The sequence below is a fragment of the Lampetra planeri genome, chromosome 82 (genome assembly GCF_965212315.1).
Source record: "Lampetra planeri chromosome 82, kcLamPlan1.2.h2, whole genome shotgun sequence".
NCBI classification, from domain to species: Eukaryota; Metazoa; Chordata; class Hyperoartia; order Petromyzontiformes; family Petromyzontidae; genus Lampetra; species Lampetra planeri.
The window spans coordinates 4,657,293-4,673,985 of record NC_136186.1 but is presented as its reverse complement, the minus strand read 5'-3'; the positions used below and the strand labels follow the sequence as shown (position 1 = coordinate 4,673,985).

At 47.9% G+C, this 16,693-nt stretch overlaps 1 protein-coding gene across 1 annotated transcript; it reads right to left on the bottom strand.

Moving 5' to 3' along the window:
* Positions 1 to 1,043: 1,043 nt before the first annotated feature.
* On the bottom strand, positions 1,044 to 14,366 carry LOC144738440 (uncharacterized). The gene is made up of 2 exons (XM_078621483.1): positions 12,759 to 14,366; positions 1,044 to 4,643 (listed from the first exon to the last, which is right to left on the bottom strand). Exons 1-2 carry the CDS (start codon positions 13,622 to 13,624, stop codon positions 3,248 to 3,250), a joined length of 2,262 nt encoding a protein of 753 aa, XP_078477609.1. The 5' UTR covers positions 13,625 to 14,366; the 3' UTR covers positions 1,044 to 3,247.
* Between the last annotated feature and the right edge of the window lie 2,327 nt (positions 14,367 to 16,693).

The window sequence follows — 16,693 nt, the reverse complement described above, 5'->3', positions numbered from 1 at the left end:
AAAGTATGTTTGAGACAACTTCAAATCTCGATACGTTCTGGATTAAAGTCAAGGCGGAATATCCTGAGATTGTCACAAAAGCACTGAAAAGCCTGATTCCATTTCCAACATCCTATCTTTGTGAAGCAGGGTTTTCTGCAGTGACAGCAACCAAAACGAGTTTATGGAGTAGACTGGACATAGGCAACACGTATCGGGTGTCACCGTCTCATATCACCCCCAGATGGGACCATCTAGTTACGGGAAAACAAGCTCAGGGCTCCCACTGATTCTGCATTATGGTGAGTTGTATAATTATTTCATATTACAATGTAATAAAAAAAAGTGCACAATAAATATATTGCGATTGAATCATCATGAAACCATCCCCCCCCCCCCGTGAAAAAAGTTACTAATCTTGATAATACAAAGATTCTCGCTGATTATGTTTTAGTGTAATTCTATCAGGTCTCAGAATTCAGATCTCGCCGAAGGGAACAGTTCTTATAATTAAGATCATTATGCATGAACTTAAGAAGGAACCACTCAGACCCTTCTTTGCTCAGAAACTTTAATTCATAAACAAAAACATAACACTCTAATATGCGAACTCTTATGCTTGTGTAATGCGAGCAAGGATTGAGGGGGGGGCGGAGTCTGGGTCACGTGAGGAGAGCGAGGAGTTAGGGTCACGTGGGGGAGAGGATTTAGGGAGAGAACCGGAAGGGGAACGGGGAGTTGAGACGGAGTGAAACGGGAGGAGGCCACGCTGGGCAGTACGGGGAGAGTGGCGCGGTCGCCACGCGGTGGGAGACGTCGGCACCGTCAGCCATCGGTGTCAGGACGCAGAGGGCTAGCGAGCGGTGGAAGGCTAGCTGCAGAGCGGAGCAGCAGTGAAGCTGCAGACGGAGCAGCGGTGTGGCTGCAGGGCGGAGCAGCAGTGAGGCTGCAGAACGAGCAGCAGAGTGGCTGTGGAGTGATGGTCGGGAGAGACGCGGGCCTGAGCGAGGACGCCGTGTGAACGAGATTCTACGAACCCAAATAAAGGACAACGGAGATCGACATTGAGAAAGAGTCCTTTATTACACTTGGAATTGTCAACACAGTACTCCTGGAGATGTGCTCCTCATTGATCCGTACATTTAACCCTCAATGATTATGTTGTTAAACTGGTTAACAGAGGAATCGGTTCATTTCTCAGAGTAACGCGAGCATATACGGCGATAAAAAAAAAGTCCTTAAAAGTAAATGTGACGATATTCATACGAACGGCAATAAATAAACATGTCCCGAATGCAAAAGTAGACCTCAATGAATTCATTGGTAGATTATGTAATTAACTAAACGTCGTGGAACAATGGTGTGCGACAGTGTGCCTGCTTCAGTAAATAATTATCAATTGGCTAAGGCGTCAATAAATTCGCGGGCAAGATTCTGTGATGAAAAGAAAGATTTCAACACAATAGTCTCCCTGTGAGTGTGTGGATTCGTAACATAGGGTTCTAAACGTTAAGTTTCATCAATGAATTCATCGGTACAGTTAAAATTAACAAAAAGAACGACTAAAATACTTTTCAACGACCGTATCCATGTGACTCAATGGGCAGCAATGTTCTTCATTATCAGCTAATAGTTGACGCACTCTTATCATTCTTCTTCTTATTATTAGTCCCGGCATGTGCGGTATGTGTGTGTTTGGTGGTTTTGTCTCCTTGATCAATTCATTGCATCAAGCAGACGCTGGGTGATACGTGGTGAGTATGTGAGTGTGGGGGAGGGTCATACACACAGCTTCCTTGCTCTCTCTCGCTCGGCGGCAGCTGGAACTGCTGCCCACTGCTGGATGAAGAGTCGGCACGAGGCTCGCCGTCGGCGGCGAGCGATGATTCCGTCGTCAGATAGCGCCCGCAGCTCGTCTGCTGGTCGCCGTTCCTCACTCTTGTCTTGGTTCACAGCTGGTGCTGGTCGGTGCGTGTGGGTCGAACCCACGGCGCTCTCCTCTTTCTCACGGGCGGCTGGTCAGGCTCTTTCCCCTGCTGGATGAGCTGAGTCGGCACGACGCTTGTCTTTGAAGGTGGCGCTGCTGCGCTCTCTCTCCGGCTCCGTGCTCTCTGGCGATGCCTGGTTGCGCGTGCAGCTGGTTCTCTGCGATGCTGGCTTGGTCGATGCTTGGGCTTCCACCCTTTCTCCCGGTTGATTGCTCGTCGTTGCTCGTCACTCTATCTCTCGGGCTGCAGCTGCTCGTGGGAGCTGGCACTCAGTGTAAAATAACTTTGAGCGATACTTCTTCTGCCAGCGCTGAGCTCGTACTCGGTAACCCATTGCTACTCGGCAAGCCTCTTCATCATTGGTTGATTGCAGAGTCCAACCCCAGAGCTTGCTGCTTGCAGTGAGTCAACTCTTTGCAATGATTTCGTAGACTCGTGGCTTCTGCTGGTGCAGCTCGTTGACGATGTGCCAGTCACGGGGGCAGGGTCCCCGGAGCCTGCCGATCGCAGCTGCTCGTGGGAGCTGGAACTCACTCTCAAAACTTGTAAGTTGTATTCGCACACTTCTTGAACAACTGTGAAAGCTTAGTACAATACAACTTATCGCAATCCTTGACTTTGCAAGCGACTCAAAACATCAGGATAAATGTAAAATAAAATTCTCAGCGATACTCTGTCAGTCCATGCCGAACTCAGCACCAAGCATCACCTCGCCCCTCTTCTCTGCGAGACACAATACCAATTGTTGATCTCGAGGCCATGCCCCGGAGTCTGCCCGTCGCAGTACTCTATGTCGCTTGTAGTCTTCTGTAACTTGCAGTAGTCTCGATGTATGGGTCGTGTCTCTGTCTTTACGTGAATTCTCTCCCCTCGGATCACCGTGTGGTTAGTCATAGGACACAACATATGCATTGTCTTTGCAACTGATTGGTCCACACCAGAGACAGCTTTCTTTCGAGCCTAGTATCAAACAGTGTTAATCCAGAGGACGCCAAAAGGTGTGCTCTTCGAGTGTTTGTGATGAGATATGATACAAAACTCCGAGTTGCTGAGGCAATAAAGCAAGCCCCATATAAATGCTATATTATTATAACAAAGTGAATGCTTGGGAGCTTATTGGCTCTTGATCCTAGTTAGAGTTCTACCCAACCCACAGGTCCGCAAATACGGACCGCTCTTACTCTGCAGGTTGAACCTAGGAATGGAGTGTTCAACTTCACGTTATTTTCATTAAAGGCCCCGGACAAATGTGAATCTATTGGAGCTTCATTGTCTCAAGCTTACACATCTACAGGTTCTCCATTTGACTTTGTATTGTCTAAGAAGTCCACCCACACCTCCACTTCCACAAACTGCTGGGAGTTGCCTCGCTCTGCCTCACAGTCAGAATTCTCCTCCTGCTTCACGTTGCATCCATTGATGTGAAGGTCCGATTTTGGAGTTGAATGTTCATCTTCACATTTTACCTTCACTTCTTCGCTCTTCACTATCACCTCTTCACATTTCACCTTCGCCTCTGCAAATTTCACCTTGATACATTTCATAGTGTCCAAGCTGGAATTTACTCCTGGTTCTTTTTTCAGGAGGGATGGGCTCATTGCAGCACTTTGACTTTCACAAGTCGATTTCAAACTACACTCCTTGGGGGTCTTCTGATGCCTGTGTGTTCTCTGGTGTGTATTAAGCTGTGTTGACTGTTCAAACGCCTTCCCGCACAGAGTGCACTTGAAGGGTTTCTCTCCTGTGTGTGTTCTCTGGTGCTTTTTAAGATTTGATGACTGTGAAAATGCCATCTCACACACACTGCACTTGAAGGGTTTCTCTCCTGTGTGTGTTCTCTGGTGATTTTTAAGAACAGAAGAAAATGAAAATGCCTTCCCACACACACTACACCTTAAGGGTTTCTTTCCTGTGTGTGTGCTCTGGTGTTTTTGAAAAGCAGATGAATCTGAAAAGGCCTTCCCACACACACTGCACCTGAAGGGTTTCTCTCCTGTGTGTGTTCTTTGGTGTATTTTAAGATAAGACGAACTTAAAAATGCCATCTCACACAAACTGCACTTGAAGGGTTTCTCACCTGTGTGAGTTCTCTGGTGTATTTTAAGATAATATGAACTTGACAATGCCTTCCCACACACACTGCACATGAAGGGGTTCTCTCCTGTGTGTGTTCTCTGGTGCGTTTTAAGATTTGATGAACTTGAAAATGCCTTCCCACACACAGTGCACTTGAAGGGTTTCTCTCCTGTGTGCGTTCTCTGGTGGATTTTAAGACTATTTGACTGTGAAAATGCAATCTCACACACACTGCACTTGAAGGGTTTATCTCCTGTGTGTGTTCTCTGGTGTGTTTTAAGATTTGATGACTTTGCAAATGCCATCTCACACACACTGCACTTGAAGGGTTTATCTCCTGTGTGTGTTCTCTGGTGTATTTTAAGATCAGATGAACTTGAAAATGCCTTCTCACACACATTGCACTTGAAGGGGTTCTCTCCTGTGTGTGTTCTCTGGTGTTTTTTAAGATAAAATGAACTTGAAAATGCATTCTGACACACAGTGCACTTGAAGGGGTTCTCTCCTGTGTGTGTTCTCTGGTGTATTTTAAGATAAGATGAATCTTTAAATGCCTTCCCACAGACAGTGCACTTGAAGGGTTTCTCTCCCGTTGGAGATCTCTGGTCCTGTGTAAAATTTCCAGTACAATCCATGCTGTTTGCATACTGGTCCCATTGTTGTCTTTGTCTACCGAGCCGCGCTGAGTGCCTTTGCTCCATCAGACCAATTCTGCAGAGGAAGCATCAGAAGAAGCATTAGCTGCAGACAGAAAAAAATTGTCCACACCATCATCATGAGTATCGAGGTAAAGAGGAATGAATATATACACAGTCACACATGATTTACACGTCTATATTTATCCATATCTTCAAGATTATCCCCAATTCATCACACGGGCTGTTAAGGCACACAAAGAGAGGGCAAAAGGTTATAAATATGCCTGGAAGCCCTAGTATCTTCAAAATAAATGTTAACCCAAAACACCAAGCACACAATTTCGGCTGCCTGGCTGCAAAAGTAGTATTTATAAAAGCAAAATTCAGCTTATATAGTAAAGGCTTTTGGGAATAATGCTATTTGTATTATGCAGAAATGCAAAAATAAATGTTCAATCGCAACTTTAGAGGTGTGAAGCCAGGCTCAGATTTGCTTGAATGCTTGGATGAACAGATCTAACTTCAGCAGCATGTGCTGTTAATTTCCTGTTTCCATTCTTCCAAAAAATTCCAGAGGGAAACTAAAATAAACGATTGCTTTGATTTAACCTCCATGTTGAATAGTTAATATAATTTACTGCAAATACAAACTTGACACAAGTCACACACTGGCATGGTAAAAAGTGTTGGTGTGTCCAGAACCATGCCTGGCCGCCTTCATCTGCTCAGTATTGACGCTTCCTCCCTTCATCATCTAATTAATTTAAGATCAATCAACATAGCAGAGGCCCACAAGCAGTTGAGCTTTCACTTATCAATCATGTTTGATGTCGCTGATAATCAAACTAATTGTTGAGTTCATAATGCAGTGAAATAACTGCACCACAGCTCCCCACAAAGATAAACTCTTAAATACACATACATTCCACATGCATCATTAACATATATAAACAAAATCCACCATTCATGACGAATTGCAAGTCACCTTATCCCAGTGCGAATGCCATTATAGGTGCAATTTAAGGCCATGTAAGTGTGGATTCCTTGTCAGCAGGTAATGGGAATGATCCAGGTGTCAAGGGATGACTGGCAGATGAACCAGCTGTGCTCCCCACTGTCTTGCTGGGTTTTAGGAACCCAGCGTACCACGTATTAATGTTGGTGTCGCTCTTCCGACCTCATCGTTGTTGCAGAGAAAATATCTATTAACTGCCCTGCAGCATACCTCACGGACCTCCTTCACAGAGGCCAATCTTGACACTGCCGGCACCAGTCATTGGCAGGTCCGATCACCTCTACATCCTCCAATCTCTTCTCTGGTCAATGCCATGCCTGTTCAGCTCCTAATATCTGGACAAACAAAAGATGCTTGAGCATGCAGTGTCTGGGAATGCGGGATTCATGACCAAACAAATGCAGCCTCGCCTGCGAAAGAGACTCAAGATTATATTCTATATTGACATCTTCAGGATCTGTAAGCTTCTAATACAAAATAAGTCTGGTTGGATAGAGGATGAATCATAGGCAGGACAAGCCTTCATGGTATAAGCCAGCAGAGATGGTAATTTAAATAAGTTCATATTCTGAATCCACATAGTAATATCTGTGGCCAAGAAGAATCACAGCTTCATTCGTTAGTTTCTAAAATGCTTGTCCTGGTGAGGGTCGCGGTGGCAGCATGCTGAGAAGGGCAGTCCAGGCCTCCCTTTCCCTGGCGACAGACTCTAGCTCATCCTGGGGAATTCCCAGGCATTCCCAGGCCAGCTGAGCGACATAGTCCCGCCAGCGTGTCCTGGGCCAGCCCTGGGGTCTTCGACCCAGTGGGACGTGTCTGGTAGAGATCCAGGGGAAGTCTATTGGGGGGCATCCTTACATATATTCTATATTGATATCACCGCTAGAGGCAAGCAATCAGGTGTGAAAAACAGCAAGAAAATTTTCAAGAATTTTCCAAAAATTTCTTGCTGTTTTTCACACCTAAAGTCATGTAGAAGAAAAACAATAAAAAACTAAAAAAATTCTCACGACGTTTCGACTGCAACACGAGCAATCAGGTGTGAATTAACACAGCAGGAAAATTTTCCAAAAATTTCCAAAAAATTCTTGCTGTTTATCACACCTAGCCACGAAGAAAAACAATGAAATAAAAAAAATTCTCACGACGTTGACTGCTACACGAGCAATCATCGTCAGGTGTGAAAAACACGGCAAGAAAATTTTCCAAAAATTTCTTGATGTTTTTCACACCTAAAGTCACGGAGAAGAAAAACAATTAAATAAAAAATAAAATAAAAATTCTCACGACGTTTCGACTGCAACACGAGCAATCATCGTCAGCTGTGAAAAACACGGTAAGACAATTTTCCAAAATTTAGAAACATTTTCTTGCTGTTTTTCACACCTAAAGTCGTGTAGAAGAAAAACAATAAAATAAAAATATAAAAATTATCACGACGTTTCGACTGCAACACGAGCAATCATCGTCAGGTGTGAAATCCACAGCAAGAAATTGTTTTACTTTATTATTTCCCTTCTACGTGACTTTACCGAAAAGAACCAAGAATATCTTAACACCTGTCTCAGTTGCCAGAAAAGGGGAAAAAACCTCTTCTTATATGTTGCTACTGGGAAAGGAGGTCCCATGAAGTAGTGAGCCAGATGAAGACGAATTAAACTTAAGCAGAGGATTAAAGCAAATGCAATCAGGCGAGGGCAGGAGGCAAGGCCCCGCGTGGCTAGGCCCCGCGTTGTAATGTTCCAACCTGGACATCAATTCCATACTCGCTGCTACTCAATTGATATCCCTACGAGAGAGAGACGGAGAGAGGCTCTACCTGGGTAAACAACAACAACCACCACGACAAGAACAACAACCACGATGTTAACTTCTCACCTTGGATCTGTAAGAATGCGCGCGGTGCATCAGCTTCCCGCTATAAAGTGACGTCACGCGGCAGCAAGCGGTGACATGACGTCACTAGCGGGCTTGAACACACAATCCCCTACCCCAACGAGCGGCGGTGTAACTGAATAAATTATGTTAATGAGACGGTCTCATGTGTAGTGATGAGGCGTGGATGTTGAACTTGTCGCAATGAACTAGCGATATTTATGAATAAATTATGTTAATTAACCGCCAGTTGATAGTTTCAGTTTCATTTATTAGGTACTAGCGGGAAGCACCCGGCGTTGCCCGGGGGAAACATTTATTGAAAAACTTGTCAAAAAACTTAAAAACATAACATATACAAATGAAAAAAAAAAATTATTTTCATCTTATTCATAAAATTTATACAAATTTTTATAATTTTTTTTATAAATTTAAATAAAACCCAACGCGCGGTGGGAAATAAACTTGCGGCTCGCCCGTCAACATTTGATTCTTTAGATAGCGCAAAGGAATCGAAGGTTGTAAATGTATTTAGAATCGGCTTATTCCGTTTGATCGATACCACAAACGCTCAGCAGATATCGATTCTCGCCACACACTTCATGGTCATTCCCCCCCCCCCCCCCAAAATACAAATGTTTATTTTTTTTATAATTTTTGCATGGTGTACATTTTGCAAAGTACCACATGGAAAATTTCAAGTTTGTTGCATGTCGGGAAGTACTCTAAACATTTTGAACAGACAACACATTCACAAATTTTCCTTTTATATATAGAAGACTAGCTTGACTACCCGGCTTCGCCCGGGACTTGGATTCACCACGCCCGGCCGCCTTTGTCTCCCCAGTGGCGATGTTCACACACCACATCAGTTACTCGTTTGAGGCTGAGTCGACCTAGGGGAAGCCCAGGACCAGTAAAATAATCGTTGTGGCCGTGAGCGGGAATCAAACTCGGGTCGCCGGGTTCGGAGCGCAGCACGCTCACCACACATCATCTCTAAAACACAGAAGTGAGATGGCTTTCTAAAGGTAGATCACTGGCCAGAGTTTTTGAGTTGCGAGAGCCACTCCAGAGATATCTTTAAGGAAAACAGTCACCACTGGCAGCACATTTCAGTGACACAGAATGGGTCGCAAAACTTGCTCACTTGTGTGACATATTCAGCCTGCTCAACGTACTCAATCTGTCATTTCAGGGGAGATCGACAACTCGGTCCAATTCGGCAGATAAAGTGGCTGCATTCAAAGCCAAACTGGAATTATGGGGGCAACGAGTGAACATTGGAACTTTTGACATGTTTCAAACACTAGCAGAGATTTTGAAAGAGACTGAGCCAGGGCCTTTCTCCCAGCTGGTGCATTAAAACCTATCTCAGCTTTTAAAAGAGTTTGAGCTTTACTTCCCAACCACAAAAGACCCCCGAACTGGGAAGGAATGGACCCGCGACCCATTTGTGAATAAGCCAGGTAAATCGACTTTGACTGTGCTAGAAGAGGATCAACTGCTTGAGATCGCAAATGAAGGTGGCCTTAAAAGTATGTTTGAGACAACTTCAAATCTCTATACGTTCTGGATTAAAGTCAAGGCGGAATATCCTGAGATTGCCACAAAAGCACTGAAAAGCCTGCTTCCATTTCCAACATCCTATCTTTGTGAAGCAGGGTTTTCTGCAGTGACAGCAACCAAAACGAGTTTATGGAGTAGACTGGACATAGGCAACACGTATCGTGTGTCACCGTCTCATATCACCCCCAGATGGGACCATCTAGTTACGGGAAAACAAGCTCAGGGCTCCCACTGATTCTGCATTATGGTGAGTTGTATAATTATTTCATATTACAATGTAATAAAAAAAAAGTGCACAATAAATATATTGCGCTTGAATCATCATGAAACCATCCCCCCCCCCCCCCCCGTGAAAAAAGTTACTAATCTTGATAACACAAAGATTCTCGCTGATTATGTTTTAGTGTAATTCTATCAGGTCTCAGAATTCAGATCTCGCCGAAGGGAACAGTTCTTATAATTACGATCATTATGCATGAACTTAGGAAGGAACCACTCAGACCCTTCTTTGCTCAGCAACTTTAATTCATAAACAAGAACATAACACTCTAATATGCGAACTATTATGGTTGTGTAATGCGAGCAAGGATTGAGGGGGGGCGGAGTCTGGGTCACGTGAGGAGAGGGAGGAGTTAGGGTCACGTGGGGGAGAGGATTTAGGGAGAGAACCGGAAGGGGAACGGGAAGTTGAGACGGAGTGAAACGGGAGGAGGCCACGCTGGGCAGTACGGCGAGAGTGGCGCGGTCGCCACGCGGTGGGAGACGTCGGCACCGTCAGCCATCGGTGTCAGGACGCAGAGGGCTAGCGAGCGGTGGAAGGCTAGCTGCAGAGCGGAGCAGCAGTGAAGCTGCAGACGGAGCAGTGGTGTGGCTGCAGGGCGGAGCAGCAGTGAGGCTGCAGAACGAGCAGCAGAGTGGCTGTGGAGTGATGGTCGGGAGAGACGCGGGCCTGAGCGAGGACGCCGTGTGAACGAGATTCTACGAACCCAAATAAAGGACAACGGAGATCGACATTGAGAAAGAGTCCTTTATTACACTTGGAATTGTCAACACAGTACTCCTGGAGATGTGCTCCTCATTGATCCGTACATTTAACCCTCAATGATTACGTTGTTAAACTGGGTAACAGAGGAATCGGTTCATTTCTCAGAGTAACGCGAGAATATACGGCGATAGGAAAAAATACTTAAAATAAATGTGACGATATTCATATGAACGGCAATAAAGAAACATGTCCCGATTGCAAAAGTAGACCTCAATGAATTCATTGGTAGATTATACAATTAACTAAATGTCTTGGAACAATGGTGTGCGGCAGTGTGCCTGCTTCAGCAAATGCTTATCAATTGGCTAAGGCGTCAATAAATTCGCGGGCAAGATTCTGTGATCAAAAGAAAGATTTCAACACAAGTCTCCCTGTGAGTGTGTGGATTCGTAACGTAGGTTTCTAAACGTTAAGTTTCGTCAATGAATTAATCGGTACAGTTAAAATTAACAAAAAGAACGACTAAAATACCTCTCAACGACCGTATCCATGTGACTCAATGGGCAGCAATGTTATTCATTATCAGCTAATAGTTGACGCACTCTTATCATTCTTCTTATTAGTCCCGGTATGTGCGGTATGTGCGGTGTGTGTTTGGTGGTTTTGTCTCCTTGATCAATTCATTGCATCAAGCAGACGCTGGGTGATACGTGGTGAGTATGTGAGTGTGGGGGAGGGTCATACACACAGCTTCCTCGCTCTCTCTCGGCGGCAGCTGGAGCTGCTGCCCACTGCTGGATGAAGAGTCGGCACGACGCTCGCCGTCGGCGGCGCGCGATGATTCCGTCGTCAGATAGCGCCCGCAGCTTGTCTGCTGGTCGCCGTTCCTCACTCTTGTCTTGGTTCACAGCTGGTGCTGGTCGGTGTGTGTGGGTCGAACCCACGGCGCTCTCGCTGGCGCTCTCCCCTTCCTCACGGGAGGCTGGTCAGGCTCTTTCCCCTGCTGAATGAGCTGAGTCGGCACGATGCTTGTCTTTCAAAGTGCTTGACAGAGCTCGCCGCTCGTCCGCTGGCAGCTGACACCCTTGCTCGGTGGCGCTGCTGCGCTCTCTCCGGCCCCGTGCTCTCTGGCGATGCCTGGCTGCACGTGCAGCTGGTTCTCTGCGATGCTGGCTTGATCGATGCTTGGGCTTCCACCCTTTCTCCCGGTTGATTGCTCCTCGTTGCTCGTCACTCTATCTCTCGGGCTGCAGCTGCTCGTGGGAGCTGGCACTCAGTGTAGAATAACTTTGAGTGATACTTCTTCTGCCAGCGCTGAGCTCGTACTCGGTAACCCATTGCTACTCGGCAAGCCTCTTCATCCTTGGTTGATTGCAGAGTCCAACCCCAGAGCTTGCTGCTTGCAGTGAGTCAACTCTTTGCAATGATTTCGTAGACTCGTGGCTTCTGCTGGTGCAGCTCGTTGACGATGTGCCAGTCACGGGGGCAGGGTCCCAGGAGCCTGCCGGTCGCAGCTGCTCGTGGGAGCTGGAACTCACTCTCAAAACTTGTAAGTTGTATTCGCACACTTCTTGAACAACTGTGAAAGCTTAGTACAATACAACTTATCGCAATCCTTGACTTTGCAAGCGACTCAAAACATCAGGATAAATGTAGAATAAAACTCTCAGCGATACTCTGTCGGTCCATGCCGAACTCAGCACCGAGCATCACCTCGCCCCCTCTTCTCTGCGAGACACAACACCCATTGTTGATCTCGAGGCCATGCCCCAGAGTCTGCCCGTCGCAGTACTCTCTGTCGCTTGTAGTCTTCTGTAACTCGCAGTAGTCTCTCCTCTCGGATCGCCGTGTGGTTAGCCATAGGACACAACATATGCATTGTCTTGAAACTGATTGGTCCACACCAGAGAGAGCTTTCTTTCGAGCCTAGTATCAAACGGTATTAATCCAGAGAACGCCAATAGGCGAGCTCTTCGAGTGTTTGTGATGAGATGATACTAAACTCCGAGTTGATGAGGCGATTAAGCAAGCACCATATAAATGCTAATATTATTATTATTATTATAACATAGTGAATGCTTGGGAGCTTATTGGCTCTCGCTCCTAGTTAGAGATCTACCCCACTCACAGGTCCACAAATACTGACCGCTCTTACTCTGCAGGTTGAACCTAGGAATGGGGTGTTCAACTTCACGTTCTTTTCATTAAAGACCTGTGACAAATGTGAATCTATTGCAGCTTCATTGTCTCAAGCTTACACATCTACAGGTTCTCAATTTGACTTTGTATTGTCTAAGAAGTCCACCCACACCTCCACTTCCACAAACTGCTGGGAGTTGCCTCGTTCTGCCTCACAGTCAGAATTCTCCTCCTGCTTCACATTGCCTCCATTGATGTGAAGGTCCGATTTTGGAGTTGAATGTTCATCTTCACATTTTACCTTCACTTCTTCGCTCTTCACTGTCACTTCTTGGCTCTTCACGGTCGCCTCTTCACATTTCACCTGGATATATTTCATAGTGTTCAAGCTGGAATTTACTTCAGGTTCTTTTTTCAGGAGGGATGGGCTCATTGCAGCACTCTGACTTTTACAAGTCGATTTCAGACTACACTCCTTGGGGGTCTTCTGATGCCTGTGTGTTCTCTGGTGTCTATCAAGCTGTGGTGACTGTGCAAACGCCTTCCCGCACAGAGTGCACTTGAAGGGTTTATCTCCTGTGTGTGTTCTCTGGTGGATCTGAAAACCTGATGACCATGTAAATGCCTTCTCACACACAGTGCACTTGAAGGGTTTCTCTCCTGTGTGTGTTCTCTGGTGTTTTTTAAGAGCAGATGAACTTGAAAATGCCTTCTCACACACACTGCACTTGAAGGGGTTCTCTCCTGTGTGTGTTCTCTGGTGTTTTTTAAGATAAAATGAACTTGAAAATGCCTTCCCACACACACTGCACTTGAAGGGTTTCTCTCCTGTGTGTGTTCTCAGGTGTATTTTAAGATAATATGAACTTGAAAATGCCTTCACACACACACTGCACTTGAAGGGGTTCTCTCCTTTGTGCGTTCTCTGGTGGATTGTGAGATTAGATGACTGTGAAAATGCCATCTCGCACACAGTGCACTTGAAGGGTTTCTCTCCTGTGTGTGTTCTCTGGTGTATTTTAAGATAAAATGAACTTGAAAATGGCTTCTCACACACAGTGCACTTGAAGGGTTTCTCTCCTGTGTGTGTTCTTTGGTGTATTTTAAGATAAAATGATCTTGAAAATGCCTTCCCACACACAGTGCACCTGAAGGGTTTCTCTCCTCTGTGTGTTCTCTGGTGTTTTTTAAGAGCAGATGAATCTGAAAATGCCTTCCCACACACAGTGCACTTCAAGGGTTTCTCTCCCATTGGAGATGTCTGGTCCTGAGTAAAATTTCCAGTACAATCCATGCTGTTTGCATACTGGTCCCATTGTTGTCTTTGTCTACCGAGCCGCGCTGAGTGCCTTTGCTCCATCAGACCAATTCTGCAGAGGAAGCATCAGAAGAAGCATCAGAAGAAGCATCAGCTGCAGACAGAAAAAAATGTCCACACCATCTTAATCAGAATCGAGGCACAGAGGAATGAATATATACACAGTCACACATGACTTACACGTCTATCTTTATTCATATATTCAAGATTATCCCCAATTCATCACACGGGCTGTTAAGGAAAACAATGAGAGGGCAAATGGTTATAAATGTAATGCGGGCGTAAGCGACCTTCCGGATGTGACGTCACGGGGGGGTGGAGTCATGTGACGTGGGGGGAAGGTTCGGGTCCTTAAGCGGGTAAACCGGAAGGGGAAGGCAGTCGGGGTGTGAGCGGAAAAGAGTGAGGCCACGCGGGCGAGTGTGGAGAGGGGGGGGCGCCGACGGCCATCGGGAGCCAACCCCGAAGATAAGAGGAAGCTGCGGAGTGGTGTGCAGCTGCAGAGGAGACAGCCAGAAGGGCTGCGTGTTAGAGGCAGCGGTGTGGCTGCCAGGAGGAGCTGCGGAGAGAGAGAGAGACAGCAAGAGGCTGTCAGAGCAGCGGAGGGAGAGGAGTTGCAGCGAGTACAGCCAAGGGGGGCTGTGTGAGAGAAACAGCAGCGGAGCTGCTGTTGTGGATCGGGCCGACATTGGAGTCAGCACCGTGGAGAAGCTACAGAGTAAAGACAGCCGTGTGGGTGTACAGCACGAACCGAATAAAGGACACTGAGCCAGACATCGTGGTCCAGTCGTTTATTACACTGGTGTCGGAAGTGCAACGGCATGTCGAAACAAGTGAGGAAGAAAGTTAATCCGGCGCCTGCATCGGCTTCTTCGTCCGACGACGACGAACTCCCTCCAACCACGGATCCTGTTGGGGTGGTGGAGGAGAGCCCGGCTGAGGCGACCACGGGAACGGGAGTGGAGGATGTTGGCGCGGTGGCGGGTCCGTCGACATCATCAGACGCGGATCAACGATGGCAAGCGATGGCGGTACAACTGGAGGCACTTAAGGACGTCCTGGCGCATCTATGCCATCTCGTCGCGCCAGGGACGATGGATGATGCAAGTGGTGCTCCGCGGGCCGCCACGTTGCCTGTCCTGCCGCCGCCATTGCCCACGCGGCAAGAGGCCGCCATTTTGCGCGCTCCGTGGCGCCAAACCGCCAACTTGGCCACGCCGCGGGCCGACGCCATTTTGAATTTGCCATCACAACCACCACCATTGGAAGACGGCGGGAAGAGGAGTCGGAGTCGCCACCTTACAACGGTTAAAGAATTTTCCGTCGGTGGGGACTGGAGCGCGTTCGCCTGCCGCTTCTCGGCGGCGGTACGCACAGCAAGATGGACCGATGCGGAGGCTTTGGAGGTGTTGCCGACTCTCCTGGACGACGAATCTGTCCGATTCTTCCGTTCCATAACGACCGATAAGAAGGCAACTTTATGTGGTGTTTTTCAAGAAATGGCCGATGCTTATGAGCCACCAGATGATGCGCATCGGCGATTCGCTCAACGACAACGAGCACCAGAGGAGTCGCCCGTGGCGTTCAGGGGTGCGGTGCTGGAGCTGGCCATGGCAGCTTATCCTGAGACGCCACAGGACCTGCTCGAGCCTCTCATATTAGGGAAAATGTTGGAGCTGTCTCGGGATCTAGGGATCCCCATGCCTGTGTGTGGGCATGAGAAGCTAACTTCCCGGACGGCTGCTAAGTGTCTCGATGCGCAATTCAACCTCCGTCGCTGGAAACAAGTGACGGCGTGGACGGGGGGGGCCCGTCAAAGAAGGGGATGCGCTGGGGTGGAACCCTGCGCAGGCTGTCTATGTTCCGGATGACCGGGGCCCTCAACAACTGACGGCCGCCTCCGCTCCATGGACGGGACGCGGCGGGCCGAGACCGCGCGCGGCGCTACCAGAACGGGGCCGTCAGGAGGCGAGGCCTGCGCTTCGGCGCAACGAGGCCGAATGTTTCCGCTGCGGGCGTAGGGGCCACTACGCCAGAGACTGCTGGGCCCGCTTCCCGGCTCCGCCGCAGCAGGAGGCCTCGGCACCGGTCAAGTCGGCTAAAGATCCTCCGAAACAGGCATGTCGGCACGCACCAGACACTCGGCAAGGCTTTACACCTCACCCATCACCGTCGTTGCGCCATCCTAACGTTGTGGTTAAAGCATGCCCTTCGACGGGGCCTTGTCGCTCGGTCACGCAATGGCGCAAGTTGGCACGGAGAGTCGTCGCGGCCGCTACGGGCTCGTCCACTGTACCGGGGTCTATACAAGGGGTGGACGTACGCATTTTGGTCGACTCCGGCGCGTCTGCGACTATTATTTCGGATGTCATTTTTCATCTGTTGGGCATCCCGCCGGGGGCTGTGCGTCCGGTTTATGGGTCGTGCGTCGCTGCCAACGGGGGTAGCATGGGTATCGTGGGTCAGGTGGATGCTAAGATATCTATTGGGGATGTGTCGGCCTCGGGTGTTGTGTTGATATCGAGATCTTTGGCGGTTCCTTGTTTGTTAGGCACCGATTTTTTGGCTAAGATGCCCATTTTGATCAAAATCAATGAGAATTGTATTGAACTGCCGGGGGGCCGTCAAATCTCGTTTCTGCCGTCGCCCTGGGGGCGACCTGCTTCGGCCGTACAAGTGCAGGCGCTGTCCGTCGCATCTGTGGACATCCCACCTGGTACACAGATGCTTATACCCTTGCGGTATCGGAAGCCCCTGCCTGATCGGCTAGGAGCAGTAGGGGTCTTGTTGTCACCGTCCGCCGCGATAACAACCGGGTTGGCGTTAGTGGGGGCACAGACCATCGTCCGGCCGGATCAATTACCGTTTTTACAGGTGCTTAATGCGGGGGGAGAAAACGTCCGTGTCCCGGCCGGTACGGTTGTGGCACATGCCACTACGGCGTTTGCGACCCATGATTGTCCACATAGCCGGGGAGTTGTTGCTGGGGTTTCCGAGCCAAGGAGTTCGGATGATCGTTGGGTTGCTCATTTATGTGACGAAAATTCTTCCCTGTCCATGGAGCAACGTGGTGCGCTGCGTAAATTGTTGTTGACATATTCCGATGTGTTC